At 39.7% G+C, this 20,076-nt stretch overlaps 1 protein-coding gene across 2 annotated transcripts; it reads right to left on the bottom strand.

Annotated features, from left to right (window-relative positions):
* Nucleotides 1-887: 887 nt before the first annotated feature.
* On the bottom strand, nt 888-11,337 carry DNAJA1 (DnaJ heat shock protein family (Hsp40) member A1). Of its 2 annotated transcripts, none has more exons than XM_020289381.2 (9): nt 11,181-11,337; nt 9,896-10,037; nt 9,564-9,741; nt 7,585-7,689; nt 6,887-7,114; nt 4,141-4,255; nt 2,347-2,462; nt 1,934-2,034; nt 888-1,271 (listed from the first exon to the last, which is right to left on the bottom strand). In XM_020289381.2, exons 2-9 carry the CDS (start codon nt 10,025-10,027, stop codon nt 1,053-1,055), a joined length of 1,194 nt encoding a protein of 397 aa, XP_020144970.2. In that variant the 5' UTR covers nt 10,028-10,037; nt 11,181-11,337; the 3' UTR covers nt 888-1,052. The 2 variants fall into 2 exon arrangements, with proteins under 2 accessions (XP_020144970.2, XP_075864911.1); XM_076008796.1 differs by lacking the exon at nt 11,181-11,337 and adding an exon at nt 10,610-11,110.
* Between the last annotated feature and the right edge of the window lie 8,739 nt (nt 11,338-20,076).

Below are 20,076 nucleotides of genomic sequence, written 5' to 3'. Positions count from 1 at the left end.
AAAAAAAGCCTGTAGTGACACACATTGGAAATGGTTTGTAACCAGTATATTAAAGAGACATTCATACATTTCAAGAACTGCTTATATTCTGATACCCAGATTTAAGCATGTGAACACATCAATGAGACTTTTAAACATACAATTAAAGCTATTCATCGTTTGCTATACTACCAACATTGAATTACAGTTACTTTGGAGCATAAGTCAAATGGTTTAAAGTAAGCCTGTAACATACCTAAAGAAGACCTTCCTATATTATGCATGCAAATTACCTCTCCATGTAAAGGTCTCTTCTTCAACTTCTAAATTATCCACTTTTGGAAGTTACTACTCAGGGGGGCTTATCATGGTCCAAAGAGAAGAGGGAAAAAATAACCAAGACTGGTCAAGTTACATATATATGGATATATTATATATGGATGGCACAGAGGGAATGCAACTCTAGAAGTGCAAGCCCTCAAGAAGCAGCATATTATGATAAACCCCTTCTTTTGAAAGGCATCTTTTCTATCACTGATACCATGGGCTAGATTATGTAGTATGCCATCTTCAAGTAACAGCTGAGGCAAAATAAATTCAGAGGCATCACAATGAATCCCACCTAATACAAATTAACTATACAGACCAACATGTGTCTACAAATTTAAGTTTTCTTTTTCTGATTGCCAGTTAAATACAGAGTTTTAATTTCATAGCTTAACAATGAAGGGTCATAATGAAGCCAATACATACACCTAGCATTTCAGTGTAAGCTTGTCCACATACATAGCTGAAATCAATTACAAGGTTTAGCCTAATAAATGCTAGGGGAACTTTTTCTTAAAGTAATTTTTACAGGTATTAAATTTCACCTTGCACACTGAAGTCATCATACATACAGGGCAAAGTCAGCTTTTATATTTGCGTTTATTCGTTTAACTTTTAAAACACTACTATAGTTGAATATTATAAGAAAAACAATAGTAAGTAGTGAGCGTATTATGATTATAGTCCTTCACTCATTTCACTACTGCATATAAAATGTCAGCAGTGAGTCTCATTCACTGGCCTCATTAAGAGGTTTGACACTGAACACCACCTCTGGGATGATGTTCATCATCCTCATATGCTTCTCCATTGTAATGGCGCCGTCTCTCTTGATTTGGATCAAAGTCCACGAGTTCTACTTGATCCATTTCATCAGTCTCTTCTACTTCCTTCCTCTCAGGTAGGAGTTTTTCCAGCAAAGACAGTTTATCAGGAGAAAGAAAGCCATTTTCAGGAAAATTTACCTACAAAAAGAAATTTCTACTGTAAGTTCAGTCTGACTTCATCATTAGCTCCTTAGACAAAAAATCGTGGACCCATTTCCCCCAGAAAAACACATGTAAACACATAGTATTACAAAGTGCTTCTGCTCAATCTTAGGATGCCAGTTATAGCCTTCATTAATAAAATACCTACCATGCATCCCCTCCAACCTATCTTCAAATAGTCTGTTAATGATGCAAATAAACCCAACTTGTTTAACGAGGAATGCTCAACAGGACAGTAGAGTACTATTAACAGAGCAATGTATTTTTTCCTGGATAAGGGAGAATATAAATTTGAGGTTGCCTGGCATTCAGAAGATGTAATTCTGTGTCAGATTTTAATAAGTCAATAATGCTAAATTTGAGACACAGTCTTCACCCTGTTGCCAAGGGCTCAAGTGATCCTCCTGTCTCAGTCTCCCCAGTAGCTGGGATTACAGTACACCACCACACCTGGCTAAATTAAAAATAATAAAAAAATAAAATTAAGAGATGACATCTCACTATGTTGCCCAGGCTAGTCTCCTACTCCTGGCCATCCTGTGATCCTTCCTCTTCGGCCGTACGAATCGCTAGGATTGTGGGTGTGAGCCACCATACACAACCAATTCTCAAACATTCTTGAGTACTTTAAAGCTTACCTTAAATTCGATGATTAGGCGACCCTTTTCATATGGTCTACGATAAATTGGCATGCCTTCATTTAGCACACACTTGATATCTCCATGCTTGACAATCTGACCTAAAAACATTGAAGCCAAGTTCTTCCTTAAGTATGCTCACATTTTTATAACACAAGAAATTAAAAAACAGAGAAGAATGTCCTAGCTCATTGGGAGAGTAAATTTATGTGGTGAAACAATCCTGTTGCCTTTCACATATGGTTTTCTCAGGGGCTGCCAAAAAGAGCCAAGGTCTTATGACTTTATGTCAGACTTGAGGATATGTAACCAAGGAAGAAAAACACCTTGTTTTTCTCTCAGTGCCTATAGTACTTAAGTTATCAGGAGACAAGGAAAACACTAGAGAAGAGAAGCTCAACTAGTTACCATACCTGGATGAGAGGTGATGACTATGGTTCGGTTGTCAAGAGTAGATATTGGCTTCTGGAAGCCACATAATGCTTCAACCAGCTGTATGTCCATACACATGAAAAGGTCTTCTCCTCGTCTGTATCAATGCAAATACGACACATTTATATTTTAAATCACCAATGACTTTATGTACCAAAGACGACAATTGTGTTTTCTTAACACCAAGGGTGTCCTTCACAAAGACACCCTTTCTTCTCTCATTGTAAAAATCAAAACAGCTGAGGGCCGGGCGGTGGCTCACACCTATAATCCTAGCACTCTGGGAGGCTGAGGTGGGAGGATTGCTCGAGGTCAGGAGTTCAAAACCAGCCTCAGCAAGAGTGAGACCCCGTCTCTACTATAAATACAAAAAGAAATTAATTGGCCAACTAATATATATAGAAAAAATTAGCTGGGCATGGTGGCACATGCCTGTAGTCCCAGCTACTCGGGAGGCTGAGGCAGCAGGATTGCTTGAGCCCAGGAGTTTGAGGTTGCAATGAACTAGGCTGACGCCATGGCACTCACTCTAGCCTGGGCAACAAAGCGAGACTCTGTCTCAAAAAAAACCCAGCTGAGAACAGGAACACTCGAAACCTGCCAACCCTATTTTCTGGTCAAGGCTTACAAAAATCCTCCCAAACACTTTTTAGGCAGTCTCTACCACTTACCATGTCTGAATTGTTCCCTTACCTAGTTTTAAATCTGGTTTCTCAGAAGAGGAGAGAGGCTTAAATAAAGCAAACATACATAAGGGATAGGATATCATGGTATAAGTCAAACAGATATGGCCTGAGTTCTAGATAATGTAGGCTTGATGAAATTAAGTTATGATATGTAACCAATTTCAAGGGACAGTTAAGAATTTTTTTCCCCAACAAAAAGCACAGGCTTAATGATGTACATGAAATATAGCGCGCCTAGCACATTATGAGGGAGCATAGTCTTTTATGTTTAACAACAGTCCACACCTCCCTCCTGACTTTCCTCTTTTCCAATTCATATTAATAAAACATCTTTAATCAGGAAGAATATTCCCCTCAAATAACAGCATCAAAATCCTGAGCTTGATGGCATTTCCCATTATTTTGAGACACTCGTAAAATATTAATTCTAAACTGGTTCTTTCAAGATGTTATCCCCAACTGACTCCCCTTATACGTTTTGCTACAAGCCATAAATATTTAACACAAACATTCACTGTTGACCATCCATCTTTCTTGTGCTTTAGTATAAGTTCATCATAAACTCAGTATAGTAAACCTGAATTTATATAAGGAATATTGAGTCTCAACTGCAGTTTCTTAGAGAGGTGGTTTTGGATATTTACCATTAATAGGAATTCATCTAAATCACAATGAAATTTATCATGAACCCAGGATTGAAAATTGGTGAAAGCTTTACAACACTTTAACTGTTTATACAAAAATTAAGGGCAAAAATTTGTCTACAGATGTTTCCCTCAGCCACCTAACCTGTTTATGCTTACACATCTCCTAAATGAAATATACTTTCCAAGTTCCAGATTAGGAAACAATTTACTTAGAGAAAAAGCTAAAATCTGATCCTATTTGTTTTCAGCCTCTTTTAAAATGGAAAAAATGGTTGACAACCTTGTACAAGATAGATAGCATAACTCTCTTGCTATACTTTTCTAGGGAATTTCCAGGAAATATGTTCTTAGAGTGATGGAAAGCTCATTAAAAACAAAAAACACCAACCCAACAACTCAAGTATGCAAGATGTCAGTATGAATGGTTGATTAAAGTCTTTACCGAGTAAAAACAGCATGGTCCTTCTGATCTAACACAATGATAATATCTCCTGGCTCTAGTCCTGGTTCTTGGTCTCCTTCACCATGGAATGTTATCTTCTGGCCATCTTTCATGCCTAAAAACAAAAGGTTAATTTTGTACTCTCATTGAATATCCAACTAAGATCAGAATCACAAAATCTACACATGGATCTGTTTGTACATGCATAAAAAAACCCCAAAAATGTTAAAAAAAAAAAAAAAAAAGGCTCTGTGGATGCCAAATCACAGAAATGACTAAGAAAGTCCACTTAATTAGTTCAGTCCAATTTGCTACTGAAGAAAGCTATCACAGCTGAGAACAAACTCTAAAGGCAAACAAACAAGACCTGGCTTCAAATCTCAGAGCTGCAACTGAGTGGCTAGATTACCCTGGGGAAGCAATTTGCATAACCTTCCTAAGTTTCAACTCTCCCACAGAGAGACCTACCACATTAGGACTGCTCAGAGAATTAAATAAAAAAGTTTATGCTGGTACCAAGTCAGTGACTGGTAAACATTATAACCAATAAATGTTAACTATTTTCAATTTCATTACCTATAAGAACATGTATCAAACTACTTTTATTAAGTCTAACAACAGTGGAAAGGAAAACCTCTTTTTTATATATATATATGAAACCTATTTATAAAACTAAATATCCATTATCTTTTTATGGATTAACCGTTCAAGCCAGGTGGCTCACATCTGTAAATCCCAGCACTTTGGGAGGCCAAGGCGGGTGAATTGCTTATGCCCAGGAGTTGGGGGCTTCAGTGAACTATAATTGCACTACTGCACTCCTAACAGGGCCAGACCTTGTCTCAAAAAGAAAAAAAGGAAACAAAATAAACACCAACCATAAATAAAACATTCAGTTTATCCCCCTTAAAAAGGGATAATCTGTTAGCCCATGTGATCACTGTCAAAAATATATAGAGGAGTATTTTCCAATGGACTATAATTTTTTAAAGGCCAACACTGATTACTCAGACTCCCTTCTCCCTCCTATCTCAACTCACATTTTAGTTGAGTAAATAAAGGCTTGGACATCTCTTTAAACACAATTCATGTAAGAAAACCTGTGTTTGCAGACTATACCGTAGCAGTACCTCCTAATTATTTCCTGAACTAATGATCACTCTGGTTACCTCAAATGAGCAATTTAGTTTCACTTTTTAGAATGGAAAATATTAAACCTACATAAACGGAGCCGACAGTACAATGAATTCTTATATACCCATCAATCTAGATTTAGTGGCTATTAAAACTCATGATTAGGCTGGGCACAGTAGCTCCCGCCTGTAATTCTAGCACTCTGGGAGGCCAAGGCGGGAAAATCACTCAAGGCCAGGAGGTTCAAAACCAGCCTGAACAAGAGCAAGACCCCGTCTCTACTAAAAATAGAAAGAAATTGGCCAACTAAAAATATATACAAAAAAAATATAGAAAGATATCCATAACAGTAACAGTTTCAGGCTAAGTGTGGTGGCTCACATCTGTAATCCTAGCACTTTGGGAGGCTGAGTTGGGAGGACTGCTTGAGCCCAGGAGTTAGAGTTTGCAGTGAGCTTATTATGATGAAGCCACTGCACTCCAGTCACGGTGACAAAGTAGTCTCAAAAAAAACCACAAAGAGGCTGGGCGTGGTGGCTCACGCCTGTAATCCTAGCACTTTGGGAGGCCGAGGCGGGCGGATTGCTCGAGGTCAGGAATTCGAAACCAGCCTGAGCGAGACCCCGTCTCTACCAAAAATAGAAATAAATTAATTGACCAACTAAAAATATATATACAAAAAATTAGCCGGGCATGGTGGCGCATGCCTGTAGTCCCAGTTACTCGGGAGGCTGAGGCAGGAGGATCGCTGAGCCCAAGAGTTTGAGGTTGCTGTGAGCTAGGCTGACGCCACGGCACTCACTCTAGCCTGGACAACAAAGCGAGACTCTGTCTCAAAAAAAAAAAAAAAAAAAATTACAATTAAAGTCTTTCCAAACATTCTTAATTTACTCTGATTAGGAGATATGTGTTTCTTTGTGGGTTTTTTTTTTTTTTTTTTTTGAGACAGAGTCTCGCTTGTTGCCCAGGCTACAGTGAGTGCCGTGGCGTCAGCCTAGCTCACAGCAACCTCAAACTCCTGGGCTCAAGCAATCCTTCTGCCTTAGCCTCCCGAGTAGCTGGGACTACAGGCATGCGCCACCATGCCCAGCTAATTTTATATATATATGTATATATATATATATACATATACACATTAGTTGGCCAATTAATTTCTTTCTATTTATAGTAGAGACGGGGTCTTGCTCTTGCTCAGGCTAGTTTCGAACTCCTGACCTTGAGCAATCCGCCCGCCTCAAGCCTCCCAGAGTGCTAGGATTACAGGCGTGAGCCACCGCGCCCGGCTTAATTGTAATTTTTTAAAAAAAATTAAAGCCCTATACTTTAACAAAAATTAAGTTTGAAACACCAATTTACAGCACCACTAATATTAGCAAGATGATGACCTTGTTATATTAGGTGAGAAAATCCCTAATATATTCCCTAATAAGTAACACACAAATATACAAATAAGTCTGGAAGGAAGAATCTTATTTACTATGTAGCGAAGAGCAATTTCTGGGTGACAGGATCATACAAAACCTAAGGATAGTTTTTAAAAACTTATAAAATGTAGTGTTAATAAAATTATGGTATTCAAGACTTCAGAATGAGAAGTGCGCTTAGAACTCACCTTTGTCAATATGAACTTCTAGAATCTTCTTTTCTCGAACTATCTTCCTTCCATTGCAGCTTTTACATCTGTCTTTAGGACTGATCCGTTCCCCATGGCCCTGGCACTCCATGCACACTGATTGAATTTGCTGGACCATTCCAGGTCCTATCTGATGAATTCTTATTTGCATTCCAGTACCTCGGCAATTGGGACAGCACTCTACTGCTCCTTTCTTACCACCTCGGCCTAAATAGTTTAAAAGAAAAATAAACAATGTATGAATTTAGTAGCAGATACAATAATGTCTTTAAATAAGAGAATTCCTAAATACTACTTTCTTAATGTACAACTGTGAATGTACAACTCTATTTGATAAGGAGCCATTTCAGAATCTTGAATTTTAAACACGTAGCCCCCTAAATCCCAATTCTTAGGATGACTTCATTTGTGAGATATCATTTTATTGAGTTTCTTTTCAGAAGATACTACATTTCTAACAAATAACTTATATTTATTCAATAAATACCAAATTAGCTTGACCAACTGCATTTAGTGTACATTAGTCAATTTTATATATATCCAGAAAGTCTTCAGCTCCATTTTCAATACCAATATTTTTAAATTTTTATTTATTTTATGTTTTTCGTTAATTTCTTTCTTTTTTTCTTTGCATTAAGATGTTCACACAGATTCAATAATATTTTAAAAGACCATACCTTCACATTTGTCACAAATCACATTCTTTTGCAGAGCCAGTTTTCTTGTTGCACCATTATATAAATCTTCTAAGGTTACTGAGAGCTGATGTACAACATTTTTACCTAAAATAAAATATTTCTCATTAAAAATCTATTCAAGGTGCTGCATAATATTTGTGCTGAAGGCATTAAAAAGTGGCAAAAGATAAGGAAAGATAAGCCTCACAGCACATCTGTCAAATACCTACTACATACACAGAACGCTCACTACATTATCACATATGATCCTCAAACTGTGAAGCAATTACAGATGAGGAAAATTGTGCCAGAGATTAAGTATTTGCCTAAGGACATAGATATGGCCATCTTTGACATGTGGTAATCAAAAAACATTACCTGCAAAAATCACTGGAGAAAACCAATGTTATCTTAATAGGCACATTTCACAATAATCCAAATATTCATTTCAGTCCCAATATATGAAGCTCTCAGTATAGCATTGAGCAACATAGTCAATTACTTCAGCCAAAAATTCTTTAGCACAGTAAATTCCCATTAAGCAAGGAAAGCCAATATATTTATCGATCAATTCCTACTTCCTGATTCAGTAGAAAACATCACTGCTGGGCCAGCACTGGTTGTTTAAAGGCTAAATTTCTCATACTCTCTTTAATAGGGCTGTCCAATAGAACTTGTTTGCAGTGATGGAAATGTTTTATATTTGCTGTGTAATATAGCAGCTACTAGTCCCATGCTTATTAACCACATAAATGTGGTTATTGCAACTAAGCAACTATTTTTACTTTTGCCTTAAATCTAAAGAACCTATCTTGGTGTGCCATTCTAATAAACTTGAGGAGACTAAAATAAATAAATAAATAAATAGAAAAAAGAGAAAAAATATATATAAAAAAAGAAGAACCTATCTTGGCCAGAAAATACTTTATGGGAAGAAAAAATAAAGGTTGAGATCACATAAGGACACTAAGGCTACAGATAAGAAGTTACTTGCCAATAGTTAGTTATTAAGCTCCTAGCTAGTGATCCTTCCACAAGGACTTTATCCACCACAAAACAGTATTGCCTTATGCCTAACTGAAAAAGTTCTCAAACTCTTCTACGCAACATGCCTAATGAACATTTTTACTTTAAAATGAAGCATGAAGTACCATTAACTATATCCTTCTGCTTTTAGCGCTATCTTTGAATTCTCTATCACAAATAGTCCCATGTAGTTGGTTTTAGCATGCTAAAAAGCTTCCCCTTTCACTTTTATACAGACTTCAGAATATAGAGAAGGAAAAATAAAGCTTCTGAGGTTTGATGAAGTGCATTCTCCGTAGCCCCCAAATGACCTCTTGATGATCTAAGCCAGTGATCACTTTTGCCATTGATAACTTTTAGGTCAATTCTTTATATAAGGATAACCTGGAACACTTTACTCCTATGAGCAATATTTCTACAGCTTGCAAGCCACTTTTCTCCTAAATATTAAATGCATATAGTTTGACATAATAAAGCTGAAGCAAGATTCAACAGGTAATGGGATATTAGGAGGAAACTTTTCAGCCCTGGTTCTGTTGGTTTGCTATATGAGCTTTGAGCTTGAGGCAGTTCTAGGTTTCTGAACTTTAACTCACTCTTATTGGTGGGGGTAGGGGGGAATAGCACTGTAATTACCACTGGGTGAGGGGCGGAGGTATGTGTCAAATAAGATCTGTAAAAAGGGGCTTTGAAAATCGTATTGCAATACTTTGTTCTCTTAATATTTGATAACTTGGATATATTCACGAACTTTATAAGATCTTATTTGCTACCACTCAATTGGTTTTACTTACATCAAATCTCATTTAAAAAAACTATACCATAAACCAAACAGGCAATTTATGGTCAGTTTGCAACATCATAGCAACATATAAACAAGTATTTGAAATGAGTGAATTTGCTTTGGTCAACAGCTACATCAATCAGCTGCACAAGAACTAGATTATTCTTACCTCTCCTTTCTCTTTGCATCCTTCCTCCTCCTCCAAAAAACATATCAAAGATGTCCATGGGGGAGCCAAAACCGCCACCTGCTCCACCCTCTTTAATTGCCTGTTCTCCTCCTTTGTCATATAGTTCCCTTTTCTTTGCATCAGAGAGAACTTCGTAAGCTTGAGAAATCTGTTTAAACTGTTTGAGAATAGGGGAGTAAAATTCATTTCTTAAAAAATAAGCCTTACAAAACACAGCCACTATATTAGACATTCAATTTCAGGCAGTAATAGCAGCACTATTCACTTAATAAAGAACTCTTCAGGTATGTTTATGAGTATGTATTACTTGCCTTCTCTCCTTCATTTGGATTCTTATCAGGGTGGTACTTCAAGGCCAGTTTCCTATAAGCCTTTTTCAACTCTTCATGAGTGGCATTGGGTTTGACCCCCAAAACATCATAGTAAGTGGTTTCTTTCACCATTTTCTACAGCCTAAAATAAGAAAAAGCAATCTTTTAACCGGCTTCCAACTGGTAGTTTTAATCAGTAAAATCAGAGCTAAGGGCAGAGCACTCTGTTCATTGCCAAATCCAATTAAAGGAACACCGCCTTCTCTAAACTTTACCAAAAAAAGGTAACAATTCCTGCTATAACTGTCAGCTACAAATTCGAACAGACTAAACATAAACTAGTAATTGTCAAAAAATAATTCAAAAGCCTCCTTCTAGCAGCTGGATCCCACTCTCTCACATGAAAGCTTCTGTACTAATACGGTATAACAACAAGAGTATTATCTGGATTCCTCCTGTTTCGGTTCCCCAGAGATAGTTACAGACAGCAGTAATTAAAAAGAGCACTGACACGTTCAGTCTATTGGTTATTAGATTATCCCTGTCCTTGGTAAATCCGAGAAACGCCATATAGTCCTCAGAAAACATTTGGGCACACGGGGGGGGGGGGAGGGAGTAGGGGAATAGTTTATTAAATTGGTTATGAACACCAACTCCAGACAGCAAGCCCTCCACCCCCAAACATTAGAGGTGTTTTCCAATCACATAGCTTACAGCTTCTCCAGCTTCACCCCTGAGTCCCTCAAGCCGGCATAGTTTACACGTCGTTAGGTTTCCCCCTGCACTTGAGGCCGTCCGTCAAGGTTTCCTTCCTTTCTCCCTCCCACCCTGGATCGAAGGGGTGGAGGGGGAAGCCCAGCCCTCAACAAAGAGAGGGAGGAGAGACAAGGGAAGCGAAAGCCGCAGCCTCCGCCCGGCTCCTCCCGCAGCCCCTCGCCCCAGACTCCCTCTGCGCGTGCGCACAGGGTCGCCCACACCAAGCGAGCGCGGGAGGAGGGGGCGCGGGGACGCGCAAGGAGAGGAAGCCGAAGGCGGCCGCTCCTAGGAGATCTCGGGCTGGATGGGGAGGGAGGTTCAAGAAAGGTCTTCGGCCCACTCACTGCCTGCTGCAGATGGGGTGCTGGGGCACCACACCAGCCCTCCAAAAAGAGAATCGTGGATCCAGGAACCGATAACCTTCCCGCCCACGCGGCCAACCGCCTGCCGACGGCGGCTCCATCCGCTTCCAGGCGCCGCCAATGGCACCAGCTAGGGGACAAGCGGAAGCGCGAGGGCTGAAACTCACCGGTGAGCGGGCTGAGGCCGACGTGGAGGAGCGGGAAGGAGCGCGTAGCCGTGCGCAGCTTGGGCAGCCGCTGCTCCTCCACCTCTCACCGAGCGTTCTGGAAAGTTCCGCCCGGCGCGTCGCAGCCGTCGTCTTTTGTAGCCGAGCCCGGGTGCGTCACCCGCCGGAAGTCCCGCCCTTCCCGGCCGCTGCCACCGCCCCGCGGTTACCTGGGCAACGGCGCGGGGGCGCTTGGGTGGCGGGCGGTGCCGAAAGGCCTTGTGGGGGTGGGTGCAAGTCCAGGTTCCCGAAGCTTCTGGAGGCCTTTCCTCCACCCAGCACGCCTGAGAGTACGGAAGGCTCCGGGCAGAGCCGGCACGGCCCCACTCCCACATGGCCCAGGAGTGGTGCCATTCCGAGGCAGCTCGGGGTTCTCAAATGAGCTGGGCGGCCGCCACCGCTCGTGAGGACCGGGAGGGCTTGGCTTGGGTGCAGGGCCCGCGGCAGGAGCTGTGTGCGGAAGGGGAAGGAGAACTTGTGCGGACAAGTCCTGCACCGCTCACCTCTCTCACTGTCCCCATCTCCCGTGACATGTCTACCGTCTTCTCTGTGTTAGTTCAGTCGCGAGGGTCTGGGAACCCGCTGAGCAAGGAATGTGATTGCAAAGTAGGTGTAGCAACTCCCTCCACCCCCCATCTCAAAGGCCTTGGTTCTTACTTTTTTTTTTACACTCAGTCCAAGGCATCGTTATTTACTAAATTGCGAAGTTATTAGAGATCTTTGTGCAAGTACAGGCCTAGGCACACGTTATCTGCTTTGGACCTTGCTGGTTTGAAATTGAGCACAGGGAGTCCCGGCCTGAGCCAAACCGAAGCATTTGGACCGCCTTGATGCAAACTGAGGGCCATGGACTCTGTTTTGGTCAGGCTTTCACCCAGTTTGGCTACAGAGTAGCAGCCAGAGTGGCTAACTGTAACAATTTGTTTTAATTATTTGACCTAACTTTTAACGTTCCACCGATTAGCGAACCTGGATCTACAGCCTGCAAAGTTGAGTCCTTGGATTCTTAAATGTTGGGAAGGAGACATAATGGGAAATGGGGTCTGCTGCTTATTTAGTAACACAACAAACATATCAGTGTCTAGCACCGGAAGAAGCTGGAGACGCAAAGCTGAAAATCCCAGTTCAGGGCTCACTTAGCCGGTAATAGGGAGATAAACAAATCAATGAACTACAACAGAAACCACAAGATAGCCTTCAGCAGGAGAGAGGGGCTCCTGTATATCAGCCTGGGGGTTAGGAAAGTTTTCCTGGGAAAGTGGCAGTTGAGCTGAGTTTTGAAGAAGGGAGGATAGCATTCCCAGTGATGTACAAAGTACGGGGGAAGGCTAAGGTGTGGAAGACCACTTTTAGGAAATTGCAAGTAATTAGATATAACCAAAGCTGCAGTGGTTAGAGGTGAGGCTTCAAAGCTAGTTCAGGATCTTCACCTCTTGGTATATATATCTTGTTAAGCTAAGGAGTTTGAACTTTACCCTGGAAGCATCACTGTCATCGGTGCTAACGTATTGAACATTATGTTTGTTTTTTTTTTTTTTTTTTGCAGAGTGCCATAGCTCACAGCAACCTCCAACTCCTGGGCTCAAGCCATCCTACTGCCTCAGGGTCCTGAGTAGCTGGGACTACTGGCATTTGCCCGCCTAATTTTATATATATAGTTGTTTATATATTTAGTTGTTCAGCTAATTTCTTTCTATTCTTTTAGTAGAGATGGGGTCATGCTCTTGCTCAGGCTGGTCTGGAATTCCTGAGCCTTGAACCATCCACCTGCCTCCAGCCTCTGAAAGTGCTAGGATTACAGGCGTGAGCTACCAGGCCTGGACCAGCCTTATCTTTTTCATTAATGTAAACTGCATTCCAGTCACACAGTACTATCTCCATTTTCCTAGATGCACTTTTCACCTCTCTGTACTTTTGCTTTGGCTGACAGACACCTGGTTTTTTATAATCTTAAGTGTTACTTTCTGAAGTATCACCTCTGCTATAATATGGGGGATTCTGTCTTGGTTTGTTGTTAAATCTGTGCTAACCTTAGAAATAAAAAAGTGGGCCTGGTGTGGTGGCTCACACCTGTAATCCTAGCACTCTGGGAGGCCGGGATGGGAGGATTGCTTGAGTCAGGAGTTCAAGACCAGCCTGAGCAAGAGCGAGACCCTATCTCTACTAAAAAATAGAAAGTATGTATTGGCTGGTCTCGAACTCCTGACCTCGAGTGATCCTCCCGCCTCAGCCTCCCAGAGTGCTAGGATTACAGGCAGGCGGGAGCCACCATGCCCCACCTATGTCAAATCAATTTAACCAAGAGTTTTCATAGTAAATATTACCATTTCTAGTGTTTCTTAAAAACTGCCATATTTAGTATTTTTTTCTGCCCCTGGAACCCAGCTGAAATTCCCACAACTTTGAGAAAGATGTGTGACGCATGCATGAAAATGCCTCCATGAGACTGTTGACATAAGACTATGAAATCTTTGCTTGATACTTCATTATGCTAAAATAAGACTATGGAATCTGATATTGAAAATACTTTTAAAATCTACAAGCTCATGTGTTAGTGAGCTAAATTCTTTATTAATAAAATAAAAGCCATAAAAGTTTTTCTTTTTTAAAAAGGACAAATATGTACTTATTTGCTTGTATGTGCATAGGATATTTCTGAAGAATACATAGAAATGTGAACTAAAATGGTTGCCTGTGGGGAGAGCCAGGTGCTGGGTAGAGGTGGATGGGAGGGAGCCATTTCACAATACACCCATTCAAATATAGTACTTAAAATTAGAGTATAAAATTCTCTCTTCCCTATTCAAGCTTTAAACTAGTAACTTGTCACCCCAACAGCAAAGTTAGGTGATTCTTAGTTGCCTTAAACACCATCATTAAATCTGTTCTGTTTGACTTTTTTTTCGTTCATAGAAACATATTGCAATGATGCTGAAAGTTGTCCTGATGAATATTCTGTCTTTTCAGTAATAGAAGTTAACACTTTTAAGAAGCATTCTGACTCACTTAAAATACAAAAATATCAGCAATAACTTTATATGTGATCTTTTTTTATATTGAAATGGGATCATTATACATGCTGTTTGCACCTTGCTCTTTTCACTTTGTCATCTTACTATGTCAGGATAAATAAATATATCTTGTTATTTTTAATGACTTCATAGTATACATTAATAGTATGCAGGTACCATAATTTAGTTCTCCTATTGAACATTTCAGCAATTTCCAGTGTTTTACAAACAGTACTGCAGAGAAATTCTCAAATATAGCTTTGGGTTCTCATCAAATATTTCTGTGGGATGGACACCTAGAATTGAAATTGCTGAGGCAATGTGAATGCAGATTTAAAATTGTGATAAATAACTTTTCTTCCAGCAGCTTCCAGCAGTGCGTGAGTGGGCCTTGCCAATATGGGGGATTCTGTCTTGGTTTGTTGCTGTTAAATCTTTGCTAACCTTAGAGATAAAAAATCATGTCTTTTTGTTTTGAGTTTCTTTAGTAAGCTTAACCATCTTTTAAATGTTTACTGTTTCTTCTGTCAACTGTTCATTTGTATTATTTTGTATGGTGTAACTTCACTATTTTAATGATATGTAATAATACCTTTATATTAGAGATAGATGTTAGTCTATCATGTGTTGCAATTATATTCTGTAATGTATTGTTAGCTTTTCACTTAGTATCTATACCTGTGTATATTTTTGGGCCATGTAAAGATTTTAATTTTTATGTAGATAAATTTTGACTCTTTTCCCTTTTGGCCTTTTCCTCTTTCCCTCCTTTCTCCTCTTAGTACTTCATCAATCCAACATTATAAATTCTCCCAGGTTTACTTCTAGTACTTTCATTGTTCTTCTTTCTTTCTTCTTTTTTTTTTAAGAGACGGGATCTCTCTATGTTGCCCAGATTGGCCTCCAGCTCCTGGGCTCATTCGATCTTCCTGCCTCACCCTCCTGAGTATCTGGGATTACTGGCATGTGCCACCATGCCTGGCATCATTGTTCCATTTTAGACTTAATTTTTTATTCCATCTAGAATTTATTTATGTGTAAGGGCTAAGGTTTATTAGTAACTGAGTTTTATTTTTCTCCAAATGGCAAGCTAGTTTGTCTAATACTAATCTATTTTTCTTGACTAATTCACATTAAAAAATGTGAAATGCCATTTTTTTTTTTTTTTTTTTTTTGCAGAGTCTCACTATGTTGCCCAGGCCTAGCTCACAGCAACCTCAAACTCCTGGGCTCAAGTGATCCTCCTGCCTCAGCCTCCCGAGTAGCTGGGACTATAGGCATGAGCCACCATGCCCAGCTAATTTTTATATATATTTTTAGTTGGCCAATTAATTTCTTTCTATTTTTGGTAGAAACAGAGTCTCACTCTTGCTCAGGCTGGTCTGGAACTCTTGGAATTCCAAGGATCTGTCCGCCTCGGCCGGCCTCCCAGAGTGCTAGGATTACAGGCGTGAGCCACCACACCCGCCCTTATGAGGTTTTTATGGTGAGAGATCAGATCAGAAGTGATGAGGTCTATACAATAGAAATGGAGAGGGAGGGAAATATAAATGTTAATACAGAGGTGGAATTTGCAGGTCATGGTGTCTGGCTCCAGAGGTGAAGAAGAAGGAGTGGCTTCCAACTTTCTGGTTTGAGCAATGGGATGGTTGGGGATGCCCTTCCTGAGGCGGGGAGCTCAGAGAGAGGAGGAGAAGAAAAGCCATGGTGGGAGCAGAATTAGGTGGGTGAAAATGTGAGTCTAGTTTTGAATGAATAGAACTGCTATGCCTTTTTCTTTAAATTAAAAAGAAAAACACCTGGGAGTGATGGCTCAAGCCTGTAATACTAGCACTCTGGGAGGCCAAAGAGGGAGTATCACTTGAGGTCAGGATTTCAAGACCAGTCTGAGCCAGAGACCCTGTCTCTACTAAAAATAGAAAAAATTAGCTGGGTGTGGTAGCGTGTGCCTGTATTCCCAAGCTATTCAGGATGCTGAGGCAGGAGGATTGCATGCTCATGATTCCAGGAGTTTGAGGTTGCTGTGAGCTAGGCTGACACCACGGCACTCTAGCCCAGGCAACAGAGTGAGACTCTTGTCTCAAAAAAAAAAAAAAAAAAGAAAGAAAAGAAAAGGAAAATATTGGAAAGAACAAATGGAAATCTTAACTAAAATGCCATTTTAATATTTACATAAATTAATTTAAATTTCTTGGAATATTTAGTTTTTAATTGACTGTGAGGCCTAATGGGGCCGGAAATATTGAGTGGCATCAATTTGTTCTGATTACACATGGTTTCAGTCTTCTTTATGAGCTCTCTCCTCCATTCCAACACTCCTCCCCCATTATTTTTTTAAATACACTTTTTATTTTAGAATAGTTTTAGATTTACAGAAAAGTTACAAGAATAGTACAGGGTTCCTGTTATTCAGTACCCGGTCTTCCGTATTGTTAACATTTACATTAAAATGGTACAGTTGACAGAACTAATGAACCAGTATTAATATGTTATTAGCTAACATCCATTATTTATATTTTTTATATATGTTATATTTTTATAATATAGTATACATACACAAATGCTATCATGGAAGTGTGTGGTGTAGGAAAACAATGGGGCTTATAAATCAGTCAGAAGCATTAGAGAAGATCTTGCATAACTGCCATTGCTTGAGTTGAGTTTTCTTGTTCGTTTTGTTGAGGCTGTTGTAGTTTATTCATAATACATCAATTTTCAAACAAAATTAAGTTGTTGCCATGTGCAAGAAGATACTAAAAAAAATCTTGCATAGTAGATTTTGATGTCATATCATGGGTTTATGGGATCCCATAGAAAGTGTTTACAGCAAATTGAAGCTATTTCCGTGAGAGTTTCATCAAGTTTTTTCTGACAAAAAGATATGGGGCAAAACAATTCACTTTCTTTAAGATCCTGATGCTGTAAAATAATTAAGAGTTATTTCTTTTTCAAATATGTCACTCTCCTGATTAAAATCATTTCATGGTTTTCAGATAGCCACATGACTTCTGTCTTCTCTCAGATCTGTGCTCAGGAGAGCCCTTTCACAATACAAAAAATATCCTTACCACTTTCTATGCTGTCTAAAGTTCCTTGAAAGTAGGAAGTTTGTTTTGTTCACTGTGATAGCCCAGCTGCCAGAAGATGCCTGATACGCAAGGTGCTCAAAGAGTTGAATAAATGAATAAATGTACCAGAGCTGGAGCTGCTTTGGTTTCATCTGGCTGAAGGCCAAGCCCCTGGAGAATGTGGGATGCAGGTGTCCCTGTGGTTTTCCTACAGCCAGGTCCCTTCCACTAGACCTGTAGGAGGAACAGATCTGACAATGCCAAGATCCCAGGCCTTCTTGTTCTGGGAACCGCTATTGTCTATCTATGATTGTGAGGTTGAGGATCTAGATAGTATAGGATTAATATGGTTTGGGGATGGTACAGAGGGCAGCCCCATCAACGTTTAAAGTAACCAGAGAGGTTTTCTAGGTTCCAACCCAAGAAACTTGACTGAATAAGTTCAACAAATTGAAACAAAGCCCCTGTGTTTGGGCACATAGATAGGTAAGGAGAGTGACAGATACAATTAGAGAGATAACTGTTTCTAGCATAAGTGAGACAGAAAAAAAAAAAGGAAAAAAAAAGATTAGATAACTCAGATCCTCTCTAAAACTAAGACTGAACAAGTTTATTCTTAATTGGATGAGCAGTAGAAATCCATGAAAGGATTTAAGCAGGGGAGTGACATGATCAGATTTATGTTTTGAAATATTTTCTCTAGTTGTAGTGTGACTGGATTGGAGAGGGCAAGAATGAATTAGGGAGGAAAGAAAGAAGAACATTCCAGAGGGAAGAGCATGAACATCAAGGAATAGATTGATGTACTGGGGTGGAAGAAAGGGTAAGAAGTCAGTATTGCTAGTATATGTCTGAGAATGAAGAGATAGTGGAAGGCAAGGCAGGATAAGTTAGAAGGAATTCCTGTGTCTTTCTTCTTAATGTTTGTAAGAAATTTTGGGATAGACTGCCACAACCTCTGTTATTTACAGAAATAAGTATTGCTGAAATGAAATAAAAGTTCTCCCATGAACCACTGATGATATGAAAGTCAGTACTTGGGATTACAATGACTGTCCCTAAATTCTTGGAAATTAAATCCTTGAGGGAGAGTCAAGTATGAAAATAGCACATAGTGGGAGAAGTTATCCAGTTCTAAAAGCAGGATTTGAAAACAATAAAGTGTAAATTATAGGTGGAAGGTTTTAAATAGTAGGGTATAGTTTATGGATACATCATAATATTTACATTGTTGTATAGAACAGAACTTCTCTACTGGTGTGCCAATTACAGGTATGATTACCAAGAATTTGAAAAGATGATTATAAAAAAAATCTTAATCAGAAATTGTATAGCTATTTCATCAGAAGACCTAATGTCATAAAGGTTGCATTCACAGAAACATGTTTCAGTTTCTCATGAAAAATGTTTTATTTGGATATTTAGCCAAGATTGTTATTATTTTCCCCAATAGTTTGTTTTTTTAATTTTTCTTTCTTTCTTTTTTTTTTTTTTTTTTTTGAGACAGTCTTGCTCTGTCACCCCCAGCTAGAGTGCAGTGGTGTCATCATAGCACCCTACAACCTCAAACTCCTGGACTTAGGTGATTCTCCTACTTCAGCCTCCCTGGCAGGTCAGACTACAGGTGTGTGCCACCACTCCCTGCTAATTTTTCTATTCTTTGTAGAGACAGGGTCTTACTTGTGGCTCAGGTTGGTCTCAAACTCCTGCTCTCAAATAATCTTCCCGCCTTAGCCTCCCAGAGTGCTAGGATGAGGCATGAGCCACTACGCCCAACTTATTTTTCTTATTATATATAATTATAAAGAAAATATAATGAACATTTTTTACCAAGCTCCTCATAGACCTCCCCCAAGCCACTCAAATACCCCCTTGTGTTCTGCAAATATTATAATTTTATCTTTGTGCCATGACAAAAACAATTTGGGAAGTAGGAGGTATTAACTAATCTAAAAAGGTAAATAGGCCAGGCAAGGTTGCTCACGCCTGTAATCCTAGCACTCTGGGAGGCTGAGGCGGGCGGATTGCTCGAGGTCAGGAGTTCAAAACCAGCCTGAGCAAGAGCAAGACCCGTCTCTACTATAAATAGAAAGAAATGAATCGGCCAACTAATATATATAGAAAAAATTAGCCGGGCATGGTGGCGCATGCCTGTAGTCCCAGCTACTCGGGAGGCTGAGGCAGAAGGATTGCTTGAGCCCAGGAGTTTGAGGTTGCTGTGAGCTAGGCTGATGCCATGGCACTCACTCTAGCCTGGGGAACGAAGTGAGACTCTGTCTCATAAATAAATAAATAAATAAATAAATAAATAGAAAGGCAAATAAAATGATATCATTAGAAAATAGGAAAAGTACATTATGTTGGATTCCCTCAGAACCAGACACTGACACAAGGGTTTGAGTGCTAGTGTTCTGTTTAGAGATTATCTCAAGAAGTACCAGTATGGGAGTGAAGAAGTGAGACAAGGATGGGAAGGAACCCAGCACAGGGTGGATTAAAGTGCAGGTTACCTTTCTGGGAAGCTGAGGCTGTCTTGCACCGGAGACAGTGTAGTACATGCTTCAAAGTTGTTTCATCCCAGGGGTGAGAAAACAAGTTTATCCACTCATGATGTAACATCATTTGCATACTCCTCCCAGGAGTATAAATCCCCTCACTTTTGGCCTGTATGTGGTTAGAAAAGGCTCCTGGGGCCAGAGGAAGCCTGATGGCAATGTTGCAGTTCTTGCAGGAAGTTTTTGGATATATGAATTAAATTTAAATTTATATTTCACTAGG

The sequence above is a fragment of the Microcebus murinus genome, chromosome 12 (genome assembly GCF_040939455.1).
Source record: "Microcebus murinus isolate Inina chromosome 12, M.murinus_Inina_mat1.0, whole genome shotgun sequence".
Classification (NCBI taxonomy): Eukaryota; Metazoa; Chordata; class Mammalia; order Primates; family Cheirogaleidae; genus Microcebus; species Microcebus murinus.
The sequence above is the reverse complement of the archived record's forward strand: the minus strand, read 5'-3'. Positions and strand labels throughout refer to the sequence as shown.